This window comes from Manihot esculenta, chromosome 15 (genome assembly GCF_001659605.2).
Source record: "Manihot esculenta cultivar AM560-2 chromosome 15, M.esculenta_v8, whole genome shotgun sequence".
NCBI classification, from domain to species: Eukaryota; Viridiplantae; Streptophyta; class Magnoliopsida; order Malpighiales; family Euphorbiaceae; genus Manihot; species Manihot esculenta.
The window spans coordinates 11844335-11870541 of NC_035175.2; the positions used below are offsets into that span (position 1 = coordinate 11844335).

General features: G+C 31.3%; 2 protein-coding genes, 1 long non-coding RNA gene and 1 pseudogene across 3 annotated transcripts; 1 reads left to right on the forward strand and 3 right to left on the reverse strand.

The window, feature by feature from the left end:
• The first annotated feature begins 2268 nt into the window (after positions 1–2268).
• Positions 2269–3113, forward strand: LOC110602519. Its single transcript, XR_002485980.2, has 2 exons — positions 2269–2725; positions 2882–3113. It is a non-coding gene; the product is annotated as an uncharacterized LOC110602519 (long non-coding RNA).
• A 2730-nt stretch (positions 3114–5843) lies between these two features.
• LOC110602518 (protein DMR6-LIKE OXYGENASE 2) lies at positions 5844–8122 on the reverse strand. Its single transcript, XM_021740057.2, has 3 exons — positions 7580–8122; positions 7186–7513; positions 5844–6301 (listed from the first exon to the last, which is right to left on the reverse strand). Exons 1-3 carry the CDS (start codon positions 8029–8031, stop codon positions 6041–6043), a joined length of 1041 nt encoding a protein of 346 aa, XP_021595749.1. The 5' UTR covers positions 8032–8122; the 3' UTR covers positions 5844–6040.
• Positions 8123–15036: 6914 nt separating this feature from the next.
• Positions 15037–16874, reverse strand: LOC110601052 (40S ribosomal protein S12). The gene is made up of 4 exons (XM_021738046.2): positions 16720–16874; positions 16353–16638; positions 15434–15499; positions 15037–15305 (listed from the first exon to the last, which is right to left on the reverse strand). Exons 1-4 carry the CDS (start codon positions 16725–16727, stop codon positions 15246–15248), a joined length of 420 nt encoding a protein of 139 aa, XP_021593738.1. The 5' UTR covers positions 16728–16874; the 3' UTR covers positions 15037–15245.
• A 1117-nt stretch (positions 16875–17991) lies between these two features.
• LOC110602751 lies at positions 17992–24457 on the reverse strand (annotated as a pseudogene).
• Between the last annotated feature and the right edge of the window lie 1750 nt (positions 24458–26207).

Consider the following 26207-nt stretch of genomic DNA (forward strand, 5'->3'; position numbering starts at 1 on the left):
TACACAATCTCAAAATTAACAAATTAAATTTTTATTTGTTCGTAAAGAATAATTTATATTTAAAAAATATTTTTTACATTTTTTTATTTTTATAAAAATATTTTTTAATGGGATTATTTAATTTTAATTTAAAAATATAATATTTTAATAAATTTATATATAAAAATGTTATAAGAATTTAAATTTTAAAAATGATTTTCTTTTTAAATCATTTTAATTTAATTTTTTAATTAAAAAAATTATATATTAATTTAGTTTTTTAAATGCCTTAAATATAAAAAAGATAAAAATAATTTTTTATAAAATATTTTATTTGAAATAAATACAGCCTAACAATGAAAATTATCTGAATATTTTTGAAAAATGTAGGGTTGGGCCCCTTCATTAATGGATTGACACGACCTCGTTTTATCAATTTTTTTTAAGCCAGATATTTTGCTGAATATTATCCAATAACTTTTCCTATGGACGTAAATCAATCGAAATTTTTGAAAAAATCGAAATTTTGATGTATTGATGCTTACCCGTTTTATTTAATTGGAAATATTTTTTACTATTTTTTTATATTTAAAATAATAAAAAATGAAGTAATAGAAAATGTTGTACAGAGAAAAATTAATATTTTTAAAAATAATTTTATCTCTTAAAAACAAAAACTCTTTTCTATTTTTTTAAAAAATTGATTAATATTCTTTATTTTTAATATAACCAATAATAATATTTAATAAATTATTTTATTAAAAAATATTTTACACAAAATATTTCTTAAATACAAATTATTTTATGTAAATAAATGGAACCTTTGCATTTGATCAATTTCTATATGTATTAAGTTACTTTTCAAATTAATATTTTAGCAGTAAAAAAATTTACATAAAAAAATATATAATTTAATTATTAATCTTTATTTAAAAAAGTTAAATGAGAAATTGACACTTTTATCATTAATTTTTAATATTTAATTTTTATAAAAATATAATTATTTAATTATTATAAACAAACATCAATAAATAAAAAATCTAATTTCTTTTAAATGTGTAACATTAATAAATAGAAAAATAAAAATTGCTTTTTATAAAATAAATGGAGCGTTAAGCTTTTTATTTTATTTTATTTTATTTTATTTAATAATAATAAATAAATAAAATGAAAATGTTGTGAACTCGTGTTATTTATGAATTTTTCTTGTCTTCTTTGAAAATAACAAAATAAAATCACATGATTTGTTCCTTGCCTTGTTTTGGAGTTTGTACAATGGGCTTATCCCTTTCTCCACTGCATCTAGGATGTAAATAAATCATACCATTGGTAAGTTATTCGAAATTTAATTTAATTCGATAAAAACTCGATCGAATTCGATTCGATTTTTAAATAAACTAAGCTCGAGCTTAATTTTTAGGTTCGTTTGGTAAATGAGCCAAACGTGAGCTCCATAATATTCGGCTCGTTAAGCCTTGTAAGCTCGGCTCATTTCTGAGTTCATGAGCAGGCTCGCAAATAGACTCGTGAACAGTCTCGTTAAGTAAACTGAAATTACTATCATAAGAGAAATAAACTCAAACCCTGCATATACTTTCATGAGTTATATCTGAATTTTGTAAAATTCAGTTTTATATAGTTTAGTTACACTCTTAAACTTGTATATATTTAGATCATTAAAATTTAAAAACTCATCTTTATAAGTTTACATGCTAATTTGTAAATATACTTATTTAATTAAAATTATTTTAGTTTTAAATTTATTAGTTTTAAACTAAAACTCATTATACATGTAAATAAATTAAATTACTCGTGAATTATTTGAGACTCAGCTCGATAAAAGCTCGACTCAACTCGATAAAAACTCGACTCGTCTAAACTCGTTTACTAAACGAGCCAAGCTTGAACTTCTTAATACTCGACTCAAGTTCGATATGAGTAAAACTCGAATTCAGCTCGAGCTCGAAAAAATTTTAACGAACCAAGTTTGAGCTCTTCAAAACTCGGTTCGGCTCGGTTCGTTTACACCCCTACCTGCATCTTACCTATAATAGAAATTAAAAATTAAAAAATAAAATTTAATATCTCTTAAATTTATTTAAACATATTTATTATCTATTTAAATTTTTAAATATATAAAATTTATTTTAATTAATAAATATAATAATTTTATTATGCGTTGAGTGAAAAATAGCACAAGAAAGGAAAGAATTATCTGCCTCTTGGATCCTTCCAAAAGCCAAAATTGGCATCAAATTTATCTTCTGTTATTTCGTTTTCACTCGAAAAATCAAAATATATCTTATTTTAAAATTTTATTTTTAAAAATATATTGATAGTTGGAATATTTAACTGTAAAAACAGAAATTTTCCATTTCCCAGTTCCACAAAAGAATTCTTTATATATAGAGTCTCGGCTTCCAAAAGAAAGACTGGCAGCTAGGTGATCCATTGGGGAGAAGAGAAAAGGTGAACAATTGAGTTGAGTTGCAGAGATGATGTTTCAGAGATTGGAGATGTGCATACAATTAATAAGATTAGCGTTGGAGTTCGTATTCATTGTAGCTGAAGCAATCGGAATCGTGATTGAGCAGGATTCTTCTCATCGTTACATCCCAACCCAAACTTTTGCTGTTCCTGTTCCTTTTGTTGGCTTTCTTCCATGAAAATATCTCTCCATATCTGCAGATTTCTTCCAGAAATGGCAATTTCTGATCCAGGTTGACTTCCTCTTCTTCTTCCCCAGGTCAGCAGCCAAACCACTCTTTTTCTCCTTTGCTCATCTTGTTGGTCTTCTATAATTTTCCGGGAAAATTCTTAATTTTCTATTCTGCAGGTTTCTTCAAGAAAATAGCATCGTTTGTTTCAGATTGATATATTTCTTCCTTTTTCATCTTTCTAGGTTTTGGGAAGAGACACGGAATTTGCACATACAAAATTGTGATTTGTAGTTTGTGATGAGAGAATCCCTTGTTTGTTAATTGATTCAGATTTCTGTTTCCTAATCTATCTTGTTTAAAAAATGAGAATTGATGAAAGAGAAAAACTGAGGTTTGTTAATGGAGTCTATTAATGGCGAGTCATTTTCATTATCCACACTATAATAATCCATTGGCAAGAATTGAAATTTGTGATGTTGATGTGGAGCAAGTCTCCAATTTCTATCTAGAAATATTTTTTTGATGTGGATTATTCAATTGATATTGGTAAAAAGTGCTTTTATTTTATTTTTAGATATTTAGTATCAAAATATCTTCTCCAACATTTTTAGGGTTACACTATAGATCAAATCGAATAATTATATTAATTTAATATAAATTAAATCATAAATTTTAAAATAAAAAATTCAATAAATTATATTTTATATATATAATTTTTTTTTTTCATTTTAAAGTAACAAACAAAATTTGCTTTTATTATTTTTAAACCTGAATTAACTCAATTGTTATTATATTTTTATGGTAAAATTATAAATGAAGGAAAAAAATTATTTAGATCCAATCTATTTCAACTCACACTACAAACAGCTGTTGAGATTTATATACAAAAATTTTTTGAAAAAATCATTTATTTATATTTTAAATTCTCAACGCCTGAAATTTAGGCAATAATTGCGTTTATATAAATGCACGAATTGCTTAAAGATATCATCCTCGCGGCATGGTGATTGATTAAAAATCCATTAGACAATTGCCAGCCTTGTTGGAAGTGATGTGAAATGTTAACGACGAATCTTAGGATAAAATAATTGTAATATCTAGTATAATATTAGTCGTTTATTTATAAAAAATAATTTATATTTGAAAAATATTTTTTAATAACATATTTTATTTTTTATTATTTAATTTTAATTTTAAAAATAAAATTTATTAACAAATTTATATATATATAAATTTTAATAAGGATTTTAATTTATAAGTTTTTTTTAAAAGAGATAATTATTTTTTAAAATGATATTTTTTTATTTGAAAAATATTTTTATTGGTTAAATTTTTTTGAGTATTTAAAATATTAAAAATTATAAAAAATATTTTTCTTAAAAATATTTTTTGTAAAATAAATAAATTTTTAGTATCAACAATTATTTGAATAATAAAATAATTTATCTTTTAATTTATTTGTAAATTATAGTCTTGATTATTTTGTGTATCACACACGTGAACTGCATGCTGAAATTTTTTACCAATATTATTGAATTTTTAAGGGTGTTTTATTAATTAATTTCCAAATTGTAGAAAAAGATACCAATCTACTTTTGATTTTTTTTTTAAAATAATCCCTTTTAATTAGAAAATATATATGCTAATATGAGGTTACATCGTGCCTAATCAAATAGGGACAGCAAATTTTATTAAAATTTTCCCACTGACAGGATAAAAGTTTTTTTAAAAAACATAAGATATTAGTTGGTAGGACTATTTTTTTTTTAATAAATTTAATGGATTGTTTGAAAGATGGGTAATATATTTTTCTAAGAGTATTAGACGTTTACCTAGATTTTGATATATTAAAGTCTTTCGCTTTATTTATAAATTATTTTTTTTAATAAATTATATTTAATTTAAATTTAATATGATATATAGTATAAACGTCTGAATTAAACTGATCCAAATTCAACAATCTTAATACTTTTTACATACAAATACATGAATATATATAAACCCAAATAACAATTACAAGACAGCTCACTTGGTTAACAAATTAAGAAAGGCTTACTGCTCCACACATGCCATTGCAACAAACCCTATGCACAACCAAGGAAGCTCCCTTGAAGTTGAAGTTAGGCCCGGCTGCTTTTGGTCTGATTTGTCTTTGATTGGAATTAGTTTTCATTTGAATCGATTTTAATTTTAAATAATTTCGATTTCAAAATAATCACGATTCAAAATGGTTTAATTTGATATCAAATTGATTTCATTAAACTTATAATAATATCAATATATTTCAACAAATTAAAATCTAAATAGTACGATTTTTAATATTAATATTGCAGCTCTTATTTACAAACACTTTCTTTAGTTATATTAGTAAAAAAAATATTAAAAATAATTTAGAATTATATTTGATAAAATTTTTAGATATAAAAAATTAAATTAATAAACAACTCTTTCTAAATTAGTTTTTGTAACAACCATGTAAAATAATCTTTTATCTGACAATCATTTTGCACCTTAAACCACAATATTAAATAATGGTTTTATTGCTCATAAACTGTAAATTTATTTCAAATCAGAAGAGGGGTCATTATTAAGAGATATTTCAAGATTTATTCTATTTTTAAGTATTTCAAGATATATTTAATTTATTTTAGGAGAAATACTTATATAATCTGATCCATAAATTAAGACATTTTCACAAAATTGAGTCTTTTAATAAGAAAAAATTACTATTTAATTTTTATGAAAACTCTCTAATTAATTCTCAATTTTAAAAAATATATTAAAATAAACTTAACATTTCAAAAATTCTATTTTTGCCGTTAAATATTTTACTAATTAATTTCTATAGTCTTAAAAAATTTATTATTTGATTACTCAAATTTTTAAAAAATTTATTAATTAGTCCCTCTATATCAAGATATTTTAAATTTTTTTTAATATTTAACGGTTAAAACTAATGAAAAATTAATTAGTAAATTTTTTAAAACGTCATGAACAATTTAATATTATTTTAAAATTGAAAGACTAATTAATAAATTTCTCCATATTATAGGAATTAAATAATAATTTTTTCTTTTAATAAGGATATATATATACTGTCTATGGTTTATATTTATATATTGCCTATTACTCTGAAATACCAGACAAAAAAGACAGATTTTAGAAGGAAAGGATACAATAAAATTCACAAAATTATTTGATTAGTTTTTCCCAGAAAAAAACGATATGTTTTATTTGACTGATAGGGATGAAAAAACAACTAATTACAACAAATTTGTTATAAGCTAGCAAGTCTGAATATGCATGCCATACATACATTAACGTTTACAATCCATAGCACACAACACATTATTTGCTCAATAGATACACTCATTGACATACATAGAAGCCACTTGAAACAGCTACTCTGAGGCCTTATAATGATCGATTTGGACGTTTTCAACTTCTTGTTGCTTGTAATCGCTACGATTTCTACTAGCAAAAAACTTTCCCCAATTGAATTCTTTGTATTTGGGAGGATTTTGCTCATTCACCAGCTCCTCCAGAGGCTTAATTTGGACATAATGGGAAGGAAAAAAGAAAAACGGCATAGAAAACCTTTCCTTCTCCGAGTTCACCACCACCCTGTGCTCTGCACTCCAGTACAGGTCGTTGCTCCAAACCTGTAATCACCACAATTGAAATTGAACAAGAAAATGGAAGTGTCACTGGACTAGTATTCTTGCAAAAGGGTATCTGTCAACCCAAGCAAAACCTAACTTTTTTTTTTCCTAAAATTTGTGAGACAAACCATACCAAAAAGTGTAATGGGTCCAACTGAATCCTACCTCAAAATCCGAAAGAATGAATCAAGGGTCTAAATATAAGAACCGAACGGGAACTACATGCGACCCAAAAAGATGAATCCTGATATCAATGCAATGTTTGACACTTACATGCCATACAATCTAAGGGTTTAGACATGCAAACCGAACATCCAAGGATAACGGTTTCAGTCCCAATATCCAAACTCCAACTTAGAAGGGGTTTGGACAGCTGAACATAATTCTGAAATACAAGGAATCTTATACCAGTTCAAGTACTTGCGAAGTAAGGACATCGAATCCTACATGAATTACATGTCCACATGTCCACACCATCAAAGAGCTCCTAGTCCAGCTGGGATGGATTCTATAGAAATCCTAGTCCCTAAAGCATTTGGCTGACTGAAAAAATATAAGGAGACCTTTAGGCCTACTATCTGACATTTCATCAGAGAGGTTGTTTACAATAAATCATTTGATATTCTTTTTCATCTTGCAGATTCAAACCTGACATCTATACCCGCAAAGGAGTTCAAAACGACATCAATTTGGTATTTAAAACTGGCCCGACTAATTTGACTTCACATCCTATAATCCCGTTAAGAGACAATATGCTCCCCCCCAATTTTGAAGGTATTTTATACCATGATCAAAACAGACAAATTACTGGCACTATCACATCTCACTTATTCAATAGAGTTAATATGATCATGAGTAGTGACCAATATCAGTTAAGCTAATACCTGCATACAATTGCCAATGTTGATGATGAAGGCATCTGGTATTGGCTTGACTGGAATCCACTCCCCGTCTGATCTCCGGGCAATTTCCAGTCCTCCAACTTCATCTTGAGCAAGGACAGTTAAGGCACCACCATCTTTGTGTCGACCCACACCAAGAGCCAGATGGGGAGAAGGGCATGGAGGATAGTGATTGAGCCTAGCAAAGCTGATTTGGTCCTTGAAATAGCCATTCAACCGATCAGCAGGTAACCCTAAGCTCATAGAGATAAGTTCCAGCAACTTGAAAGCTAGTTTTTCCACTTGCTTGGTGTATCCTTGGCATTGTTCCCTGATCATTACATTCAATAATTCAGCAATTGGATTGAATCGAATAGAATTTCATAGCAAACAATACCTGAATTCAAAAGGGTACTCTGGCCATTGATTGGTCAGAGTCCTTAGCTCCTTATCATCAGGATCAGCTGAGGCAGGAATCAGAGTTGGGTCCAACACCAAGTAATCAAAGACCTCCTTCCAATCCCTAACATTTTTAGTATGCTCACTATCATAGTATCCCATAGGATCCACCTCGTTTCTCTTCACTTTTCTTTTCTCCTCCATTGACTGATCAAAGAATTCTTTTGCTACCTTCTCAGTTTTCTGACGCAGCTCCAGTGGAACCCCATGATTAATCACTTGAAAAAACCCATAATTCTTGCATGCTTCTCCTATCTTTGAAACTAGTTCTTGACTGTCACTTGGGCTTGAAGCTGAGAGATCAATAACTGGGATTTCTTCAATTTCTGTGCTATTGAATTTTGGCCTCTGTTCGTGGTCTTGAACGAAAGAAGGGTCAATGTCACCCATAGCTTCAGGGTAATTACAGAGAGCAAAATGATTTAGTGCGACTTTGGCAATAATAGGAAAATATAGGTCATGGTGATTTATAATGGGATTAAGGTTTTGACTTGGAAAAATTATTATTTAGTTCATATAATCAATTTATTAATTAATTAATTAATTTTAAAACATATAATAAAATATTTTTAAAATTTTAAAAATTTTACTAATTAATTATTCTGTTAATTTTATCCATTAAATATTAAGAAAAAATTAAAAAGTTAAAAGTACTTTAAAGAACTAATTAATTTATAATTTATAAAATTAAAAAATTAATTAAAATTTTTTTTATGTTATAAAATTTAAATAGTAGAGCACTTAATATTTAAAATTAATGGAGAATTGATTATTAAATTATTTACTAAATTAATTAATAAATTAATTAATATTATAGAAATTAATTAGTAAATTATTTTTTTAATAATATTTAATAAAATATAGACATTTTTTTCTTGTGGAAGGAAGAAAAACAATTTTGACTTTTGAGGAGTAGGTATTTGTTAGGTGGGGACGTGGATTATAGCATGGAAGGTTCTGTCTTGTGTAACTCAACTTGTGTCCCGAGTTCTATTTTAGGCATAACAAGGAAAAGAGACGTTGAAGAAAGAGATGAGATTCTGTAATTTGCATGCATCAGGTGGCATCAAATGAGTGGAGCCAGCGGGAACAATCAAGTATAATGTTAACTTATGCTGTAAGAGCAGCAGCAGAGTTTCTTCGAGAAGAGACAATCTTTGCAACTCGATCAAGCTATTCAAGGTCGACTGTGGGATGTGATTGTAATGTGGTACTGATAAATGATCAGACAGAAGATGGCAGGAAGCTCGTCTTGCATGTAGAGCAAGAATCATCAGCCGGATGCACATTGCATCATGTTACCATTCTTAATTATGGGGTATGCCGCACCCACTTGAGTACCGAACGTTTGAAACTTACCTTTTATTTTGGAAAGAGGTTTTTTAAAGTAATAAAATGTTTTTCGGAGAATACGAGTTGTTCGAATTTTAACTCATCAATTTTAGCAGGTTAATAAGATTTTTTTTTAAATAATAAAAAAATATTGAAAAATTAAAATCCATAAAAATCATAACCTATAAAACCATACTTCAAAAAAATAAAACTTTATTTTACCTTTCAAACAGCCTTAGGAACCAATATTGGCTCTCATTTTCAACGAAAACTATTTCTAAAGTAAAAAGCTTATGTTTTATCATTTGGCAATGACATTAAAAATAAAAGTGTTATATCAATTCTAAAGTAAAAAACTTATGTTTTATCATTTGGCAATAACATTAAAAATAAAAGTGTTATATCAATGCATAGAAGGTTTAATAATATTAACTAAAAATTGAAATTCTAAAAAATTACCATCTTTCGGAAAAAAGAAAATTATTCACTCAAAATGAATTAATTTTATTTTTGATTTAAAAATATTTTATTTTCCATGCTCCAAATATTTGAAAATGCAAAGTATACACTGATGTCCCAAAATTTCCAAAATCAAGACACGTAGATTTTTTAGAATTATAATTAAGTGTGAAATAAAACTAACAAACAAAACATGAGTGATGTTTTGGGAAGTTGTCTAAGAGATGTTTATCTGTTGACTAGAGTATGTTTGGTACCTCATTGAAGTCCTCCATTGTAGGATTGGACCCGAGAAAACGAGGTATTTAGCAGTAGTAGCTGCTTCAGAGTTAGAGTTGGTCCAGAGCTAGTTAGCCCAGAGTTAGCCAAGCAGAGGCTACAGGTGAGTGGAACTATACTTTATAATTTTAACTTCAGAAATGACATACTTCTAGCATGTTCCATGCATCATAAAATGCCATGTTTTATATTAGGTTGTATTGCATTCGTTTCACGAATTTGATGCATTGCATAAGATGATATGTGTATGGATGAATGTTGGATGATCCTTAGCCCTTGATAGAGCACAGAGTACAGATATAGAGTTATGGCATGAGGTAGCCATACCAGGTCGCTCCTGGATAGTCCAGGTCGCTCCTGGTACTATGAGATAGACAGTTTGACCTGACTCGGATAGAGAAGTCCAGGTGAGGCCTAATCGCCCCTGGCACAGTTGGCCTTGTGATAAAGTCAGGAAAGAGAAGTCCAGGTGAGGCCTAATCGCCCCTGGCAAGTTGGACATATTGTTATATGTATACAGTAAAGGGCTATTGGTGACACGTTCATCCTTGAGGTGATATGTTTGGCGACTCTGAGTATACAAGACAAGATTTACTGGGTAAGACTTAGCTGCCCTCAGTCAGATGTCGCTTATCAGTTTATCCTATAGAAACAGATAGCGAGAGAGCTAGAGATAGTCTAGCCATGTTAGAAGGGATCAAAAGAGAAGAAGCCAGTATAGTAAAGAAGAATAAAGACGGGCAAGGATCAGAGTGCGCAGCAAAATCGTAGAATAGTTTAGAGAAACAGAGAAGCATGTTCCAGGCAGGATTTGTCCCTCGGGGGAGCCAGTACGGCCCGCCCTAGCCCGAGTGGATTTGGCCCAATTCCTTCCTCTGGGAATTAGGTCGCCTCCCCCACTGCTCGAACCCTTGACCTCCCACTTTAAGGGAATAGTCTGGTGAGAGTGAGTACCAATTCTTCTAACTAGAAGAATTGGTACTCACTCTCACCAGACTATTCCCTTAAAGTGGGAGGTCAAGGGTTCGAGCAGTGGGGGAGGCGACCTAATTCCCAGAGGAAGGAATTGGGCCAAATCCACTCGGGCTAGGGCGGGCCGTACTGGCTCCCCCGAGGGACAAATCCTGCCTGGAACCCGTGAGGGTGAAGGGATGTTAAGAGCTGCTCACAGTGGCCGCCCCCAGGAGGTGTAACGGGCTGTGAGCGGTAACAGGGTCGGTCGTACGGGGCCGGGCTGTTACATAAAAAGGATAAAGTATGGATAAAACGGCTCAGCATTTAGCATTTATTAACCAATTAGACAATCCGTTAGAACGCTTTAAAACGATTAAAGTATTAATACCCTTTAATCTCTCCTAAGAATCTCAAGCACTTCGAAAATTGAAAATGCCATTTCATCCACTCTCAATCCTCAATTACCCAATCAAATCCATTAATTTTTCTATAAATCAAATCCATGTTTACGTATCATCTTCTAATCTCACCAAATCGATGTTGTCTGTGGAAAATGAAGGAAAATTATCCAATCAACTGGAGTTTTCCAAACATAAATCCATTGAGATCCACCATGGCAAATCAAATAAACAATTCGCTGACACCCATTGAAAACGAAAAATCCAACTTCCAAAATCTCAAATCCTCAAGGTTTTCCTATAACATTGTTTACATTCTCTCAACTCAATAATTACCAAATGCACCCTCCACCAACAACCCCATTCCAGCAAACACCACCCTAGAAATACACCTAACCAACCAAGTTTGCAGTGCCTGTGCAGCTACAACAAATGATAACGTGGATAAACCGAATAATGCAACAAAGGGATTTCACTCCGTCCATGCCCCGCAAATCCAACACCCATCACAATCCCTAGTCAAGCATCTAGGCTAATATTTGTTCCATAATTTGAAAATCATAACCAAACTACCACGATACACTTAACCCATAAAAGAAGAGAAGGCAAGTCTACCAGAGAACCTCCAGCCCAAGTCTAGAAGTCGCATGGGAGAAACCAAACAAAAGAAGATACTGACAGACTGGAGAGGTAGAGGTACGAAGTAGAAAGAAGTAGAAAGTGAGAAAAAGGGCAACAGTTCGAAAGCTCCCACGATTAGTGATAAAAACAGCACAAAAAACGAGGGAGAGGAAAAGGGCACCAGTTCGAAAGCTCCCATGACTAGTGATAAAAACAGCACAAAAAACGAAGGAGTAGCAAAGAAGCTAGAAAAATTATTGGTGGAGTCAAAAGAATCAAGCAAGAGCCTACACGACTTCTCCGTTTATAGGTCGTATCCGGAAAGAGACTATTCCTAAAAAATTTTAAATGCCAACGGCACGAGCAATTCCAAAAACCATATAATCAATTATAAAACCTTCATGGAGTTATAAACTCACTTTGATGCCTTATTTTGCAAAATATTCCCCACCACCCTTACCGGTGGTGCCCTAACCTAGTTTAATAACCTAGAAGCAGCAAACATCAAGACTTTTTATGACCTAGCTAGTTCATTTACAGGGAGATTCATAACCAGCGTCCCAGCCCATAGATAAACCAGTTATTTGGAGATGGTAAGGAAAACCAGTTATTTGGAGACTGTTAGGCAAACGAAAGATGAGACTCTGCGGGAGTACAATGCCCATTTCAATGCAGAAGCCCTCCAAATCCTTAACCTAGATGAACCTCAAATAGTGGAGGCAATGCAAAAGGGGACTACCTAGGCAAAGTTCTTTGGGTCCCTAAATAGAAAACCATCATCAACATTAGCCGAACTTATGCAAAGAGCGGAATAGTAGATCAGGCAGAATAACGCCCTCATGACCAGTCGATTCGTTAGAGAAACCCAAGAGAGGGACCAAACGAAAAGCCGACCGAAAGATCAAAGGAAGGAGCAAGTACATCAGAGGCCAGAGGCCCGATCAAAGTGTCAAGGCTTTAAATAGATACCGAGACGGTACAGAAGCTGATCACCAATCTAGACCCCCTTTTCATAGAGACATTACTCCCTTGAATGTCTCTATGGCAGAAGTATTGGTCGCAATACAAGACAAAAACCTAATCACATGGCCGCAATCTCTACGGTTAGACCCCAGGATTACAGATCCCAACCAATATTGCTAGTTCTACAAAACTAATGGTTACAACACGAATAATTGTTACTAATTGAGAAATGACAAAACAATTGATTAAGAGGGGCCATTTGAAGAATTTTGTGAAGAAAGAGGCATCATCCAAAGCAGACCAGAGAAGAGAAGGAAACCCATCAAGAAAAGAGCAGCAAAACCTGTAAATGATGGATCCAGAGGGACCATAAACATGATAGTGAGGGGAAAGATAGAGCAACCCCTCCAAGCTAACAAAAAAAAGAAGACGAGGTGGCAAGCTAAAAGAAATAAAAGTCATGCAAGTCATTGGGCACATTCTAGGAGTAGTGAATTTTTCAGCGGTCGAATTTTTCAGCGGTCGACCCAGCAAGGGTTAAGATGTCGCACGATGATACTCTGGTGGTAAAGCCATTATTCACAACTTCAGGGCGGAATTTTCCAGCAGTCGACTGAGCAGGGATTAAAATGTCATGATACTCTGGTGGTAGAGGCCATTATTCACAACTTCAGGGTTCAGAACAAGATGAACCTCTTGCTGCATCAAGTTTTTAAAGCCATGAAGATAACATATGAAAATATTATCAAAGATCAAGTACCTGTGAAAGGCATAGGCAGAGTGTCCGTACCAAAGGAAGGGAAATCTATACCGCGGACCATTCGGATCCAGTATGTTCAGTTTCTCATAGTTAAATTACATCTAGTCTACGACGCAATCTTAGACCAACTGGTTTTGTATGACTTTGAGATAGCTACAAGTATCAAGTATTTATGCATGAAATTTCCTATTGAAATTGGGGTGACCACCATAAAAGGAAGGCAAAAAGAATCCCAATTGGTATACCTAGCGACTATGACCAAAGATGCAAATAAAGAGGTACACCTAGAGATTATAGAGGTCAAGGATGAGGAAAAGAAGCAAAAAAACCCCAACGTGCAGGAGAGCCTAAGAGTTTTGTTTTAAATGAAGGAGAAACGATAAAATTTTTTAACATAAATGCAGACCTGACGGATGAGCAGAAGATGGCAATGAAATCCCTAATATGAGGTCATGCTAACAATTTCGCTTGAAAACCGGCCGAGATGCCAAGAATTGACCCTCAAGTCATGTCACACCAACTTAAGGTGTAATCAGATGCAAGACCAGTAAAACAAAAAAAGAGAATGTACGGAACAGAAAAAAGAGAAGCTATGAGAATCGAAGTAGACAAGTTGATAGAAAGGAAGTGGCTAATCCTACATGGTTAGCTAACCCATCCTTGTAAAAAAATCCAATGAAAAATACCGCGTGTATAGATTTCACTGATCTAAATCAGGCTTGTCTGAAAGAATATTATCCATAGCCTAACATTAATAAATTGGACGATGCTTCGACCGGATTTGAATATTTATCTTCTTTAGATGCAATGTCAGGCTATCACTAAATTCCCATGCACAAGGCAGACAAGGAGAAGACTTTCTTTATTTCCGAGAATGAGACCTATTGCTACTAGACGATGCTCTTTAGGCTCAAGAATACAAGAGCAACCTATCAGAGGTTGATGAATAGGATTTTTAAAGATCAAATAGGCTGAAATGCATAAGTATATTTAGATAGAACAATCCGTCGGAAAGCCCTAAAACGGTCAAAGTATTAAAACCCCTGAACCAATCATGTTGGATGACAATTTTTTTTTTTTACGAATCTCAATCCCTAAAAGCTCTCAACCTCTCCCAAGAATGTCAAACACTCCAAAAACCGAAAAGGCCATCCCGATCCACTCCTAATCTTCTAACTACCCAATCAAATCCATTAATTTCTCCGTAAATTAAACCCTCAAATTCTCACTTAAATGTCATCATCTCCTAATTTCACCGAATCTCTGACATATCATATGCATATATTTCTAAACTGTTTTCAGTTTACCAGAATATAGGATTCTTACTAAGGCTCTCCTGAAAGGCGGGTTAACTTTGTTTCCCAGAAAAGTGAAATCCTAATAGTGATACTAAGTAATCCCACGTTAGCTAGCAGTTAGAGAAATATCTTGCATTGTAAACGCCATTCCTGTGCAAATACCCATGGAAATTACGATCTCAAATTGGATGTCTTGGTTTGGCCAAATCTGACCAGCTAGAGAATGAAGTTTCTATTCTAGGGTCTCTGCAGGCTAAATGGAGGTTCCATGTTAGATTTAAGGTGACAACCACCTCTAAGCTTATTAACTACCTATTTTTCCATTCCATCATCCATAAAATCCACCACAGCTTTACTTTGAATGCTCAAAGTGTTTGCATATCCCGCATGTCAATATATCAAGAAAGGGTGTTTCACCGCAATAAATAGAAACGATTCGATCTAAAGTAAATGCGGCAACAAAGAATCAAAAACCCCGAAGGATGGGGGTATCATGAAAAAAATTGAAAAAGATCTCTACAAATTATGATCCACCTCTATTCAGTGAGACTTGACGTGTTGCTGAACAACATTAAGACCTTCACTCTCCTCACCATAATCCTGCAAAACAAGCAAGGGGTGGAACTAATGATTTTATAAGATAGAGAGAGAGTGGAAAAATAAAAGAGCGATCAACTTTATGAAAAGAAATATGGGTACAAATATAAAATATCTGAAATAAACCACACCTGAACCACAACACAAGAGCAACCAACCACCTTCCTGGCCTTGCCCTCAGAATCGATTTTGCACAACTGCAGTAAAGAACCCAAGAAGTACCATGAGATAATGTTATAGTTAGCAAATCATAACTAGATTCAGGAAGTGAAAATTAGACCAGAGTGAAAAAGTAGTGATCTATGCAGCGATATTAAACATCAAACATGACTATTAGATAATTCAAGTCAAAAATCTTGGTACATGGTTGAGGAAACAAATAAAAATATGTTAAATCATAGTTCATTGACTCCACCAAATATTTAGGGAGACGAGAAGTACCATAACTACTAAACCTATTAACCAATAGTGTATAAGAGTATATATAATTAAGATTCACACCAAGGAAGATAGTGGATTGTACAAATATTTTCTGTTCTTGCATATGTCTTCATCAAATTCACATTTTTTTGAAATTTTAAGTTTATAGATGGATGAGAAATTGATCTTATTAAGAGATTGATTCAAGATAAAAAGAAAGCACAAGCATAAACTAGTTTGTGCCAGTATCTTCATACTTCCATCTCATGGTTGAGGAAACAAACATGACTATTGGCCTTATATTTCAAATTATAAGGCCAATAAGGAAATAGAAAGCATCATTTTCATTGAGATATCCAAGATGCATAGAAACCCAAGCAATGGATACACCGGCAGCCCTGCATCTGGAATGGATTTCCAGACATCCCCATCATGAGCGTGCAATCATGAATCTTATAACTATTTCTTCAGTACAATGAAAACAAAACACAAACCTCTATGATCTTTGCTAATGGTAAGTGGGATCACAATAACAAAAATCATGCAAATTCATATGACTAAAGAAGAAGAGCATAGATTTCACTTGAAAAAACCCGAAATTATAAAAGCTAGCAAATGAAGAATACTCACACCAGCCCACTCGCCAAGGGTCTTAGCACTAGGAATAGTCAAGAGGCCAACTCCATGATCAGCACAAAGGCCTTTGACAAGTTTAACATAGTCCGGCTGGTTACAGTCGTCTGCTAATACGCAGAGCTGGGCAGTATGCTTCTCGATCACTTTTGCACCTTCGTGAAGACCTCTAATAAGCCCACCGTGAGCCAAAGATTTCCTGAGGACTAGCTGCAATGCAGCCATCAAGTCCAGGGCCTCACCAAGAGGTGCAGGCGACTCAACAGCAACGGCAGCCTCCTCACTGCCCAAGTGACAGATTTAAATCAAGAAAAAAGACTCTACAAGATATCATCAAAGCAGAAATGAGCCAAAGATTTTTTACCCGGACATTTTGTCGCTGGATGATCTGGCTCGTGTAGAGAAAGAGGAGGAGATTGCTGCTCCGTCTTGGAAGAAGCTGTGCGAGTTGAAGTGGGCGACAATAGTAGAAATTAGGGTTTTGCGTCTCGGACATTAGTTGCGGGCTACAACTTCATGGGCTGAAGCGCCGGTGGCCCAATTCAAGATGAAAACTATAATTTTTTGCGGTAATTTTTTTTTTAACGAAAAAGTTCGCAAGCTAATTGATTTTTTTAATTACCTCTAATTAAAACTCGAACTCAGAACCTACTTTAATATTAATAAATTAAAATTTATTAGATGAGCTAATTGATTTTAATTAAGAGTTACAGGGTCAACTGATAAAAATTTTATTTAAAGGCGAAATCAGAAGTTAACAAGTTAAAAAGTTAAAATGAACTTTGTATACTACATGCTTATATTATCCGGTTAATAAGTAAACTATACTTATGAAATATTTTCATTTGTGAAGGAATGGGCACCCTAGAAAATGTAGGGCAAAAGAGTAAATGGAATTAAATAATCTATTTTGCAGATAACTTTTATATAAAATAATTTATATAAATTAAATTAACTGAAAAAAAGTAAAAGTCATGAAAAATAGTCAATCTTAACGAAACAAGATCTTAGTGAACAATGAAATTGTTGTTCCATTAAACTGTTGTTTACAATGTACCAAAACATAGCTTGTTTGCTATATTATTAGCAACGGATCGAACTTCTTCATTATATTCACAAAAATATATTTGCTAACCTTCTAACCTTAGCATGAACACTTTGAGACAAGTACTTGATTTTTTAAGTAATTATCCTAACATTTTCCTTTCTGGTGAATCCTCTAATCTCAATCTTTATTACAAGGATTGGTGCCTCACTCCATGAAATTCCTTCCATGATCTTCATTTAATTATCAAGTGGCAAAACTAATCATCATTTTACTCGCACATCAAAAGATAGTTGAATGCACATCAAAACATCAAACTGATAATGGATGCTCAATAGTACAGGTAGTTAGAAATTCAAACTGATTACATTGCTCATCAGTATTTACTTTCTCATTCACCATAAAAGATCAAGCAAAAGACATGGGTCCTATTACTGATACTTTCTATTCCAACCACCATGACCTGATTGCATTTAGCCACCACTCAAATCCAAATGTGTTCTTTCATTCCACAATTTTATTCATCTTGTGATCTCTTTCAATGTAAACTAATTAGTATTTGCAGCTAGCATTCAAATTGAACCCTTGATCTAAAGAAGAAATCTTTTAATCTAAATTTGGATGTGTTCATTTTCAAACAGAATAATATACCCGCCCTGAAATTGAACAGCTATTTACAAGTATGATTGGTAAAGTATGTCTGTGTAGATAGGTCTCATGCAGATAGCATAGATGCGGTTATAACTACATATGACAAGTATTTTGTAGATAGGTCTCATGCAGATAGCATAGATGTGGAAATAACTACATATGACAAGTATTGTAGCCCATCCAGGATTTTGCTTACTGCAGCAGTCCAGTCAGCACGTATAAGTTCAGAAAAGGTATTAGCTTTTTCTTGGGTAGATGTCTTCAAAAGGTTATCGTGGGAATCCACAGCAGCAACATATGCCTCGGCTACACCAGAGATACCTGAACAAAATTACATGAATGAAGCAAACAAATAAACCTCTTCCCAGCACATTTCATGGTAAAATATGAACAGAAAGAAAGACAGAGTGAGAAAGAGCAAAAGATGGAAGAAGCGATGTAGAAGTATAAAAGATGTGACCCCAAAGCAACCTTTACAATCTTCTTGTTTATGTGATGTTAGTTCAGCTGCTTCGACAACAAAATTTAGATATCAATCATCACACCTGATACAATATGTACAAACTACGATCAAGCTTTCAACAGGAAGCTTTCTTTATTCTAATTTATGATTATTCTCTCATAAAGGAAAAGAAAGTCTGTCACATATAAGAGAAGGAAGTGGAAGAAGATGGTAGAAGATTCTGGAAAGGTCGAGAAAGAAGTAGTTTTGGAGGGAATAAAGAAGTAGTAAGTTAGTTGTTAGTTTTTGGAGGGAAATATAAATGCTAGTTAGAAGCAATTACCGTGGGAATAAAAAGGAAGAGACCTGTATAGAGAGATTCATTCTAGAATCAATACAATCAGATATCCTCTCAATATTCTCATCTCTCTCTCTCTATTCCTCTCTTCTCTATCCCTATTCTTTCTCTCTTTCTCTCTCTCTCTCCCTATACTCTTCTTCTTCTAGTTCCTGTTGCAGTAGAACCCTAATCCAAGGGCTGCTACTGACAAAGTCGTTCACAGTATAAAAAACTAACCTATTGGGAGTTAGAAAATGGTTCATAGTATAAATTTCAGACCTTGAGTTGGGTCTACCATGTTTAGTGTTCCCAAACACATTTCAGAATGCGGTCAGAAGCAGTTGCAACTTGCAAATTATGTGATTTCCGAAACAAAGATTTAACTAACAAAACACAATGAGCATTACATGTTCAACATTCCAAATTGCAGAACTTTTGAGGCATGAATCCTGCTACATACAGTAAAATGATAACAAATAAAACAAATAGTAACATTAATGAGTTAATTTACAATCAATTTCACAATATAGCAAGCTGTGTTTAAATGATGTAAAATATGCTATTCCTTTTTACCAACCCTATAAACAAAGACCATAATCTAATTCTCACACCAGCTAAAATGCTGACCTAATATGAACAGTGTCTTTAAGATTACAAAGGACTATAAAACTAACCTGTGATAAAACTGTTGCAAACTCCTTCAACGTATCCTGCCATGGATTGCGCCTCTCTTCGGATTATTTTAGCTTTTTCAACAGAATCTTCAGGCCAGTCAATTTTCATGATATCCTTATCAACACCTTCTTCCTGCACTTTGTTTGCATTGGATATGATGGATTTTCCATACATCAGAAGTTGAGACACAGCCAAACTGGACATTTCAGAAAGCCTCTGCAAAGACGCATTTTTATCATATTCTTGCACAACTCTGGGAAGTAAAAGTGATCTAAACCAAGAACAATATATAAAAGATAGATATTTCCATGCAATCTCATGAATCTTCATACATGAACCCCTTCTGAGTGAAGAGTTTCTAGTCTCCCAGCAGTCTTCTGGAATATGTCATTTGCAGTAAGTCCCGCCAAGGCACCTGTGAACCTGCAAGTAGCAACATTTTGAGAAAATCATAAGATACAGCAAAAGATAAAGTGTAGAAAAAGTCATATATCAATTGCTGTAAATAGTTAGAATATTATCAGAGATCTCAAATCTTAGTCAGGTAAGTTGAAGACATGAGAAATAGAAATCTGATTGACAAATGACAAATAACAAACCGCCAGAGAAAACACATTTTGAAGTTTCTAAACACAAATATGAAAAGCAGAATTACCCTGCAGCCATATCAGCAGCTTTTTTTATGCTAGAATCATGTAAAATTTTCATCTCATCGCTGCTTCCTTCAGTTCCGTTCTCTATTTTCCTCCCTTTATTAAAGTCTGCATCATTCTTGTCCATTTCGATACTCAAACTGAACATTTGCTGAACAAGTTTAAGCTTTCCGTCATATACAGACTTCTGTTCTAATGGTAATTTTGCTTTTCTTCGATTAAATAAGAGGGCATAATGGCTGGACAATGCCTCAAGCTCCTACAGCATAATAGTTCAACAATTTCAAATCTAATCATCTTTTAACCAGCAAACATCAATAATAATAGTAAGAAAGTGACCTCCAACTGTTCTGGACCTCCATATATGTAGAAGCATCGATCAAATGTTACTTCCTCAAGTAACCGATCCTCATCAGCTTCTCGTTCAGAGTGTTTCGAATTTTTCTAAACTTCAATACCAGTCTCTGTGATCAGCAGATCCATGGTCTCCTTGCCAACGTATTCAAGCACTTGCATTCCCTTAGCTGTAAAAGATTTACCAGTCTGCAACATGAAGGTGAGAATAAGCCATAACAATAACATTCATGACCAAAATGACAAGGTTCATGGTTTCATGCTAACCTCTAGTAAGGATGGTGCTACAGAACCAGCTCCTCCCGGTATGCCACCATGTTGAATCGATTCAGCAAGGTTCACAGCTGAATTCTCAAGCCTAAATAAAGAAAAGACAAAAGGAACAAAAGGAAGAAGAGAACAAGGGAAAATAGGAGCCAGAAATCAGAAAACTTATTTGAAACAGAATCTTGCACTGCACAGTAGACACTGCAGTTTTGTCATATTATATTGAAACTTCTCCAGCAGGTCTTTGACTTCCAAATGAAGTAGTTGCAAAAGTAAAAAGTTCCCTTTAACCATTTATATAGGGTGCGTTTGGTAAGGTTATCGGATTTCTGTTTTTTGTTTTCTAAAAACTAAAAACAAATATTTTATTTTTATAATTTACTTTTTAAAAACTGTTTGTATAAAAATAAGTTTATAAAGTTTTATATGAAAATAAGTAGCAACATATTTTTTTAAAATATGATATTTAATAATAAAATAAAGATATAAATAATTTTATAAATAGTTACATATAAAAATGAATAAATTATTTTTATAAAGTACATGATATTATAATAAAAAAAGATTTACTATTTGGTCCTATAGAAATACTTATTGGTTAATCCCTCGATTTTGAAAAATATATTAAAATGTTCCTGAAATTTTAAAAAATCTATTAGTTAATCACTTCGTTATTTTTAGCTGTTATTGTTAGCGGTTGAGTGTTGTAAAAATAAAAAATTAATATTTAGTTCCTGTAGTATAAGAAATCTCATTAATTAGTTAATTGATTTTGAAAAATATATTAAAATTTTCTGAGATTTTAAAAAATATACTAATTAATCTCTCCATCAATTTTAGCTATTAAGTGTTGTAAAAAAGTTTAAAATGCTCTCAATATGAAAGGAGTAATTAGTATATTTTTTTACAAAACTGAGAGACCAAATAATGAATTTTTCCTATCATCGGGACTAAATAATACAACGTTTAATAGCTAAACTAATGAAATGACTAATTAGCATATTATTTAATAGCTCAAGGATGTTTTAATATAATTTTCAAAACTCAGGGACTAACTAATGAGTTTTTTTATATCATAAGGACTAAATAGTAAATTTCTTATAAAAAATTTAAATTTCACTCAATATAAAAAGAATAATTTGTAGGCATTTTTATAAAACTGATAGACTAACTAATGAATTTTTTAATACTACAAGGACTAAATAGTAAAATATTTAATATTTTATAAAATTAATATAAGGACTAATTAGTAAATTTTTTTAAACTCTTGATTATTTTTCAAAATTGTGGAATCAATTAATGAGTTTTCCCATACCACAAGGACTAAATAGTAAATTTTCTTTATAATAATAAAATAGAGATATATTTTATAAATTAATTAAATGAATATGTACTTTTAAAAAAATAATGTGATAAATAATCTGATAGAAATTATAAAGGAAAATAATGTTTTGATAAGATGTATAACAAGAAAATCAACATTTATAGTTTTGAGTTTATGACTTTTTAATTTAAAAAATGTTTTATAATAAGTGGTAAAAAAAAGAAAACGCAACACTAACAACTGAACAAATTTTTTATTTTTTTATCAAATAAAAAACGAAAAATAGAAAACCAGAATGAAAAAGAATGCGCCCGTAATATATTTGCAAGCTCAAACACAACATCATTTTCCCAGTTATCCCTTATCCCTAGAGGATTCTTTCTATATAGATGGTTGGGACTAGCTAGGTAAAAAAATCCATACAGCATGATAAAGGTTTACTAAAAGACCCCAACAGAATTTACTAAAAGCAAATGATTTATACAAAGCTACAGAAGATCTAGAGAAAGTTTACTCACTTCCAAAAAAAAAAAAAAAAGAACAGAGAAAGAAGCAAAATGCTGCAGAACATCTTCACTCTCATCTTAGAAGGTATCAAAAGACTACAATCACATCTTCCTGAAAGTCGATTCTTTTTGTTACATAGATCACAAGCATTAAAATGCATGACTAACATACTTTATTAAGCTTGCACTATGTATTGTACATTTGTTTTGTATTAATAACAAATAATTTTCAATTATTAAAACAAGGAAAAGTTCAACTACAACACCGCTTACTTTTGAACCAAATTGGAGCTCCCTTTCCATGCATTTCCCAATGCTTGCCATGCTCCTGACGCAAAATTGTCAACTGAATGATCAAGAACCTTCAAACCCTAAACAAATTGAAAAGTAGAGGAAATAACATAATGCTTATAGAATTAATTAAGATAGCTAACAGCATAACCAAAATGCATGAGAATATTTCCATTTCAATATCAAATACAGAATATACACAGAACACCACCCATTGAGAACATGAAATAATCAATTAATCTGGCATATCTCATAGAACGATTGAAAAACACACTCTGAAGTCTAAGAAAAAGACCCGGCTTCTGAGGTACCTTGTTATTCTCCCCCAACCAAAAGGAGAGATAGAGATGTAAAATAAATACTAATTCAAAATCAAGTAATGAAGCCCAGTAAAAAATAGAAGTTTTAAGAAGGGAAGGCAGAATCACAAAAGGTGAATTAATTTGATAGATAACCTCAACATGGTTCAGTTAGTCAGTTACATATGCAAATCTCAAGTAAAGGAAAACTAAAACTCTAGAAGCCATTGACTAGGTCACCACAACACTACGTGTACACATTTAGTACAGAAATAAAAGTAACCACATATCTACCTAGTGGAACTTCAACGATGCATTACAATTCATAACAGCTAATGTACAAGTAAAACTTGCCTGGCCTAGGAAGGAATCCTTGCTTGCTTTCTCCAATTTATCTAAAGCAGATTTGCGTAGCTTGTCATTCTCATCTTCAGCTTCAGTTTCCTTATCACTGTCAGATTCTTCTTGTTCTTCCTCCCCCTTAGACGATTCAGAATCCTCAGCAACATTTTGGATATCTGCAATGCTCTTTGCTGCCTTCTCTGCAACCACTGCAGCCTGCATCCAGATGGAACCGCTCAAAACAAGTTCAAGCAAATTAGTAACTACACAGCAAACAAAACTAGCAATCTCATACCATTATAAACCACCACATTAATCAAAATGAATCTAGCATGAATGCAAACCGCCATATTACTCAACTAGATCTCACACAAGACAAACCTCCTCGTCATCCCATTATAAACCCCAAAAAAAAAAAAATCCAAAACCCTGATTTCAGAAACTAAAACAAAAAGTTTCAATGCCAATACTGAAATAGAGAAGTAAGTTAAACATACATTCCGCGAGATCTCTTCAGCAGCCTTCTGGAGTTCTGAGAGAACGGAGAAAGGAGAGAAACCCGGAGAGAAACCCCACCCACCCCATCCTCCTCTACTGGTCTTAGGTTCTGGCGGTGGCGGTGAGGGTGACCCCTCTGCTATAGGTTCTTGTTTCTGTTCAGTTTGCTGCTCTTGTGGTCGTATATCCTCCTCCGGCGGCGAACTCTTGTCCTCTTCCATTGTATATGGTATGAATTGTAAGTATTTGTAGCTAGAGATTTTGAGCTTTAAGTGGAAATGGAATGCGGATTGATCAGAGCTTTTTCAGTTTTGAATGATTTCCCTTTTGTTTGTTTGGAAAGAATAACAGAGCTGGGCTTGAAATAGACCCAAGACCTCAACACCATCATCTACCAGACTACCAGTAATGATACGACGGACAAGTCAATAAATTGGAACCGACCGGTGACGTTCCATCTAATCATGATTTGACCACGATAAAGAAAAACGGCAGCGTATTTCGAATTTTGCTATTTTTCCAAATTTGTTTTTAAATTTAGTATTGGAGGAGGATAAAAAAATACAGATTTTTTAAATTTATTATGGGACAAAAGAAATGGGTCTAAATTGTGCTTCTAATGCATGAAATTTTTATAAGATTTAGTAAAAATTTATTTTTTTTTAATTTTAAAAAATACACTAACATGATTTAAAAAATATATTAATTATTTTTTTATTAATTTTAGTCATTATATATTTTATTATTTAATATTTATAATATAAAAAATATATTAATTAATTTTTTATTTTATATAAAATTATTCCATATTAATAATATTTTACACTTTTTTATAAATACTTATATTAAAATTAATTGAAAAATTATTGAGAAATTAATTATTAGATTTTTTAAAATTTTAAAAATATTTTAATATTTTTTTTAAATTAATAAATTTTTTTATATCATATTAATTAAATAATAATTTTTCGGTTGAATTTCTATTTACCTTTTATATTTTAAATACATGATAGATTAAATTTAAAAAAAAACAGTAAATGATCTTTTAAATCTTTAAAAATTTTATAAAAAATCATTTAAACTCTAGTCAAATAAAATAGTCCATTGAACTCTTTAAACTATTAAAAATAGGATAAAAATTTAAAATTTAACTCTGTTAAATTTTTATTAAAAAAATAATAAAATTCTTAATAAATATCATAATAGTTATTTAAGTCCTTAAATAAATAATTTTTATATTATATTTGAATAATTTAATATATAAATAATTTCTATTAATTTATATTATTATAAATAAATAGAATAATTTTATAAAATTCATAAAATAAATAAAATATTATTTAAAAGTTTTTAAAAAATTGAAATTTAATAAACATTAAATTAAAAAATTCTTCACATCAATCAAAACGATTTATATCTTTTCTTTTATTTTCTCACAAACTAAAAATCAAACTTACCATTAGAAAATCTTTTAAAAAATTCTACTGTCTTTAAGAAAATATAATTATTATAATATAATATATGTAATAAAAAATAAAAATAATAATAAATATGAAATTTAAATAATACTGAAATATCTTATAATTTTTTATGACTTTAATAATTTTTATATTTTCATAATTTCTGTAGTTAAACTTTATTAAGAAAATATTAATTAGTTTCTTATAAATTAATTTTTAAATTTATTTTTATAGTTTATATTATTTATTTTATATATAATAGTATTTGTAATTATAATAATATTTACATTTTTTAATAACACTTATAAATTTTAAAGTGAAATGTTAATATTAAAATTGGTGTTTAATTAAAGGAAACATAAAAGCTAATTTGAATTTTTTTTAAATGAATTCTTCTTTTATACCTTGTAATAATTTTAAATTTAAATATTTATGAATTTCTATAATATTTTATGTATTTCATAAAATTATTATTTTTATTTAATAAAAATATAAAAATAAATAAGTATATTTACAAATTAGATATTAAAATTTAAAAATTAAATTTATTTATCTAATAAGGATTTCGGTGGTTAATGATCTATTTTTTAAGAGTTTAAATATTCAATTAAAATGAGGAATTAACGATGTTACCATTTTTGGGACTAAATAGTTATTTTTAAAAAATTTATGGGTTTAAATTGTTATTATATATTAATTTAAAGG

Coding starts and splice junctions, on each gene's coding strand:
- LOC110601052 (XM_021738046.2), bottom strand. Junction 15,500..16,352: donor CCCTTGGCGAGTGGGCTGGT/GTGAGTATTCTT, acceptor TCTTTACTGCAG/TTGTGCAAAATCGATTCTGA. Junction 15,306..15,433: donor GCTCTTGTGTTGTGGTTCAG/GTGTGGTTTATT, acceptor CTTGTTTTGCAG/GATTATGGTGAGGAGAGTGA.
- LOC110602518 (XM_021740057.2), bottom strand. CDS start 8,031: ATGGGTGACATTGACCCTTCTTTCGTTCAAGACCACGAACAGAGGCCA. Junction 7,514..7,579: donor GAGTACCCTTTTGAATTCAG/GTATTGTTTGCT, acceptor TGTAATGATCAG/GGAACAATGCCAAGGATACA. Junction 6,302..7,185: donor ACATTGGCAATTGTATGCAG/GTATTAGCTTAA, acceptor TGGTGATTACAG/GTTTGGAGCAACGACCTGTA.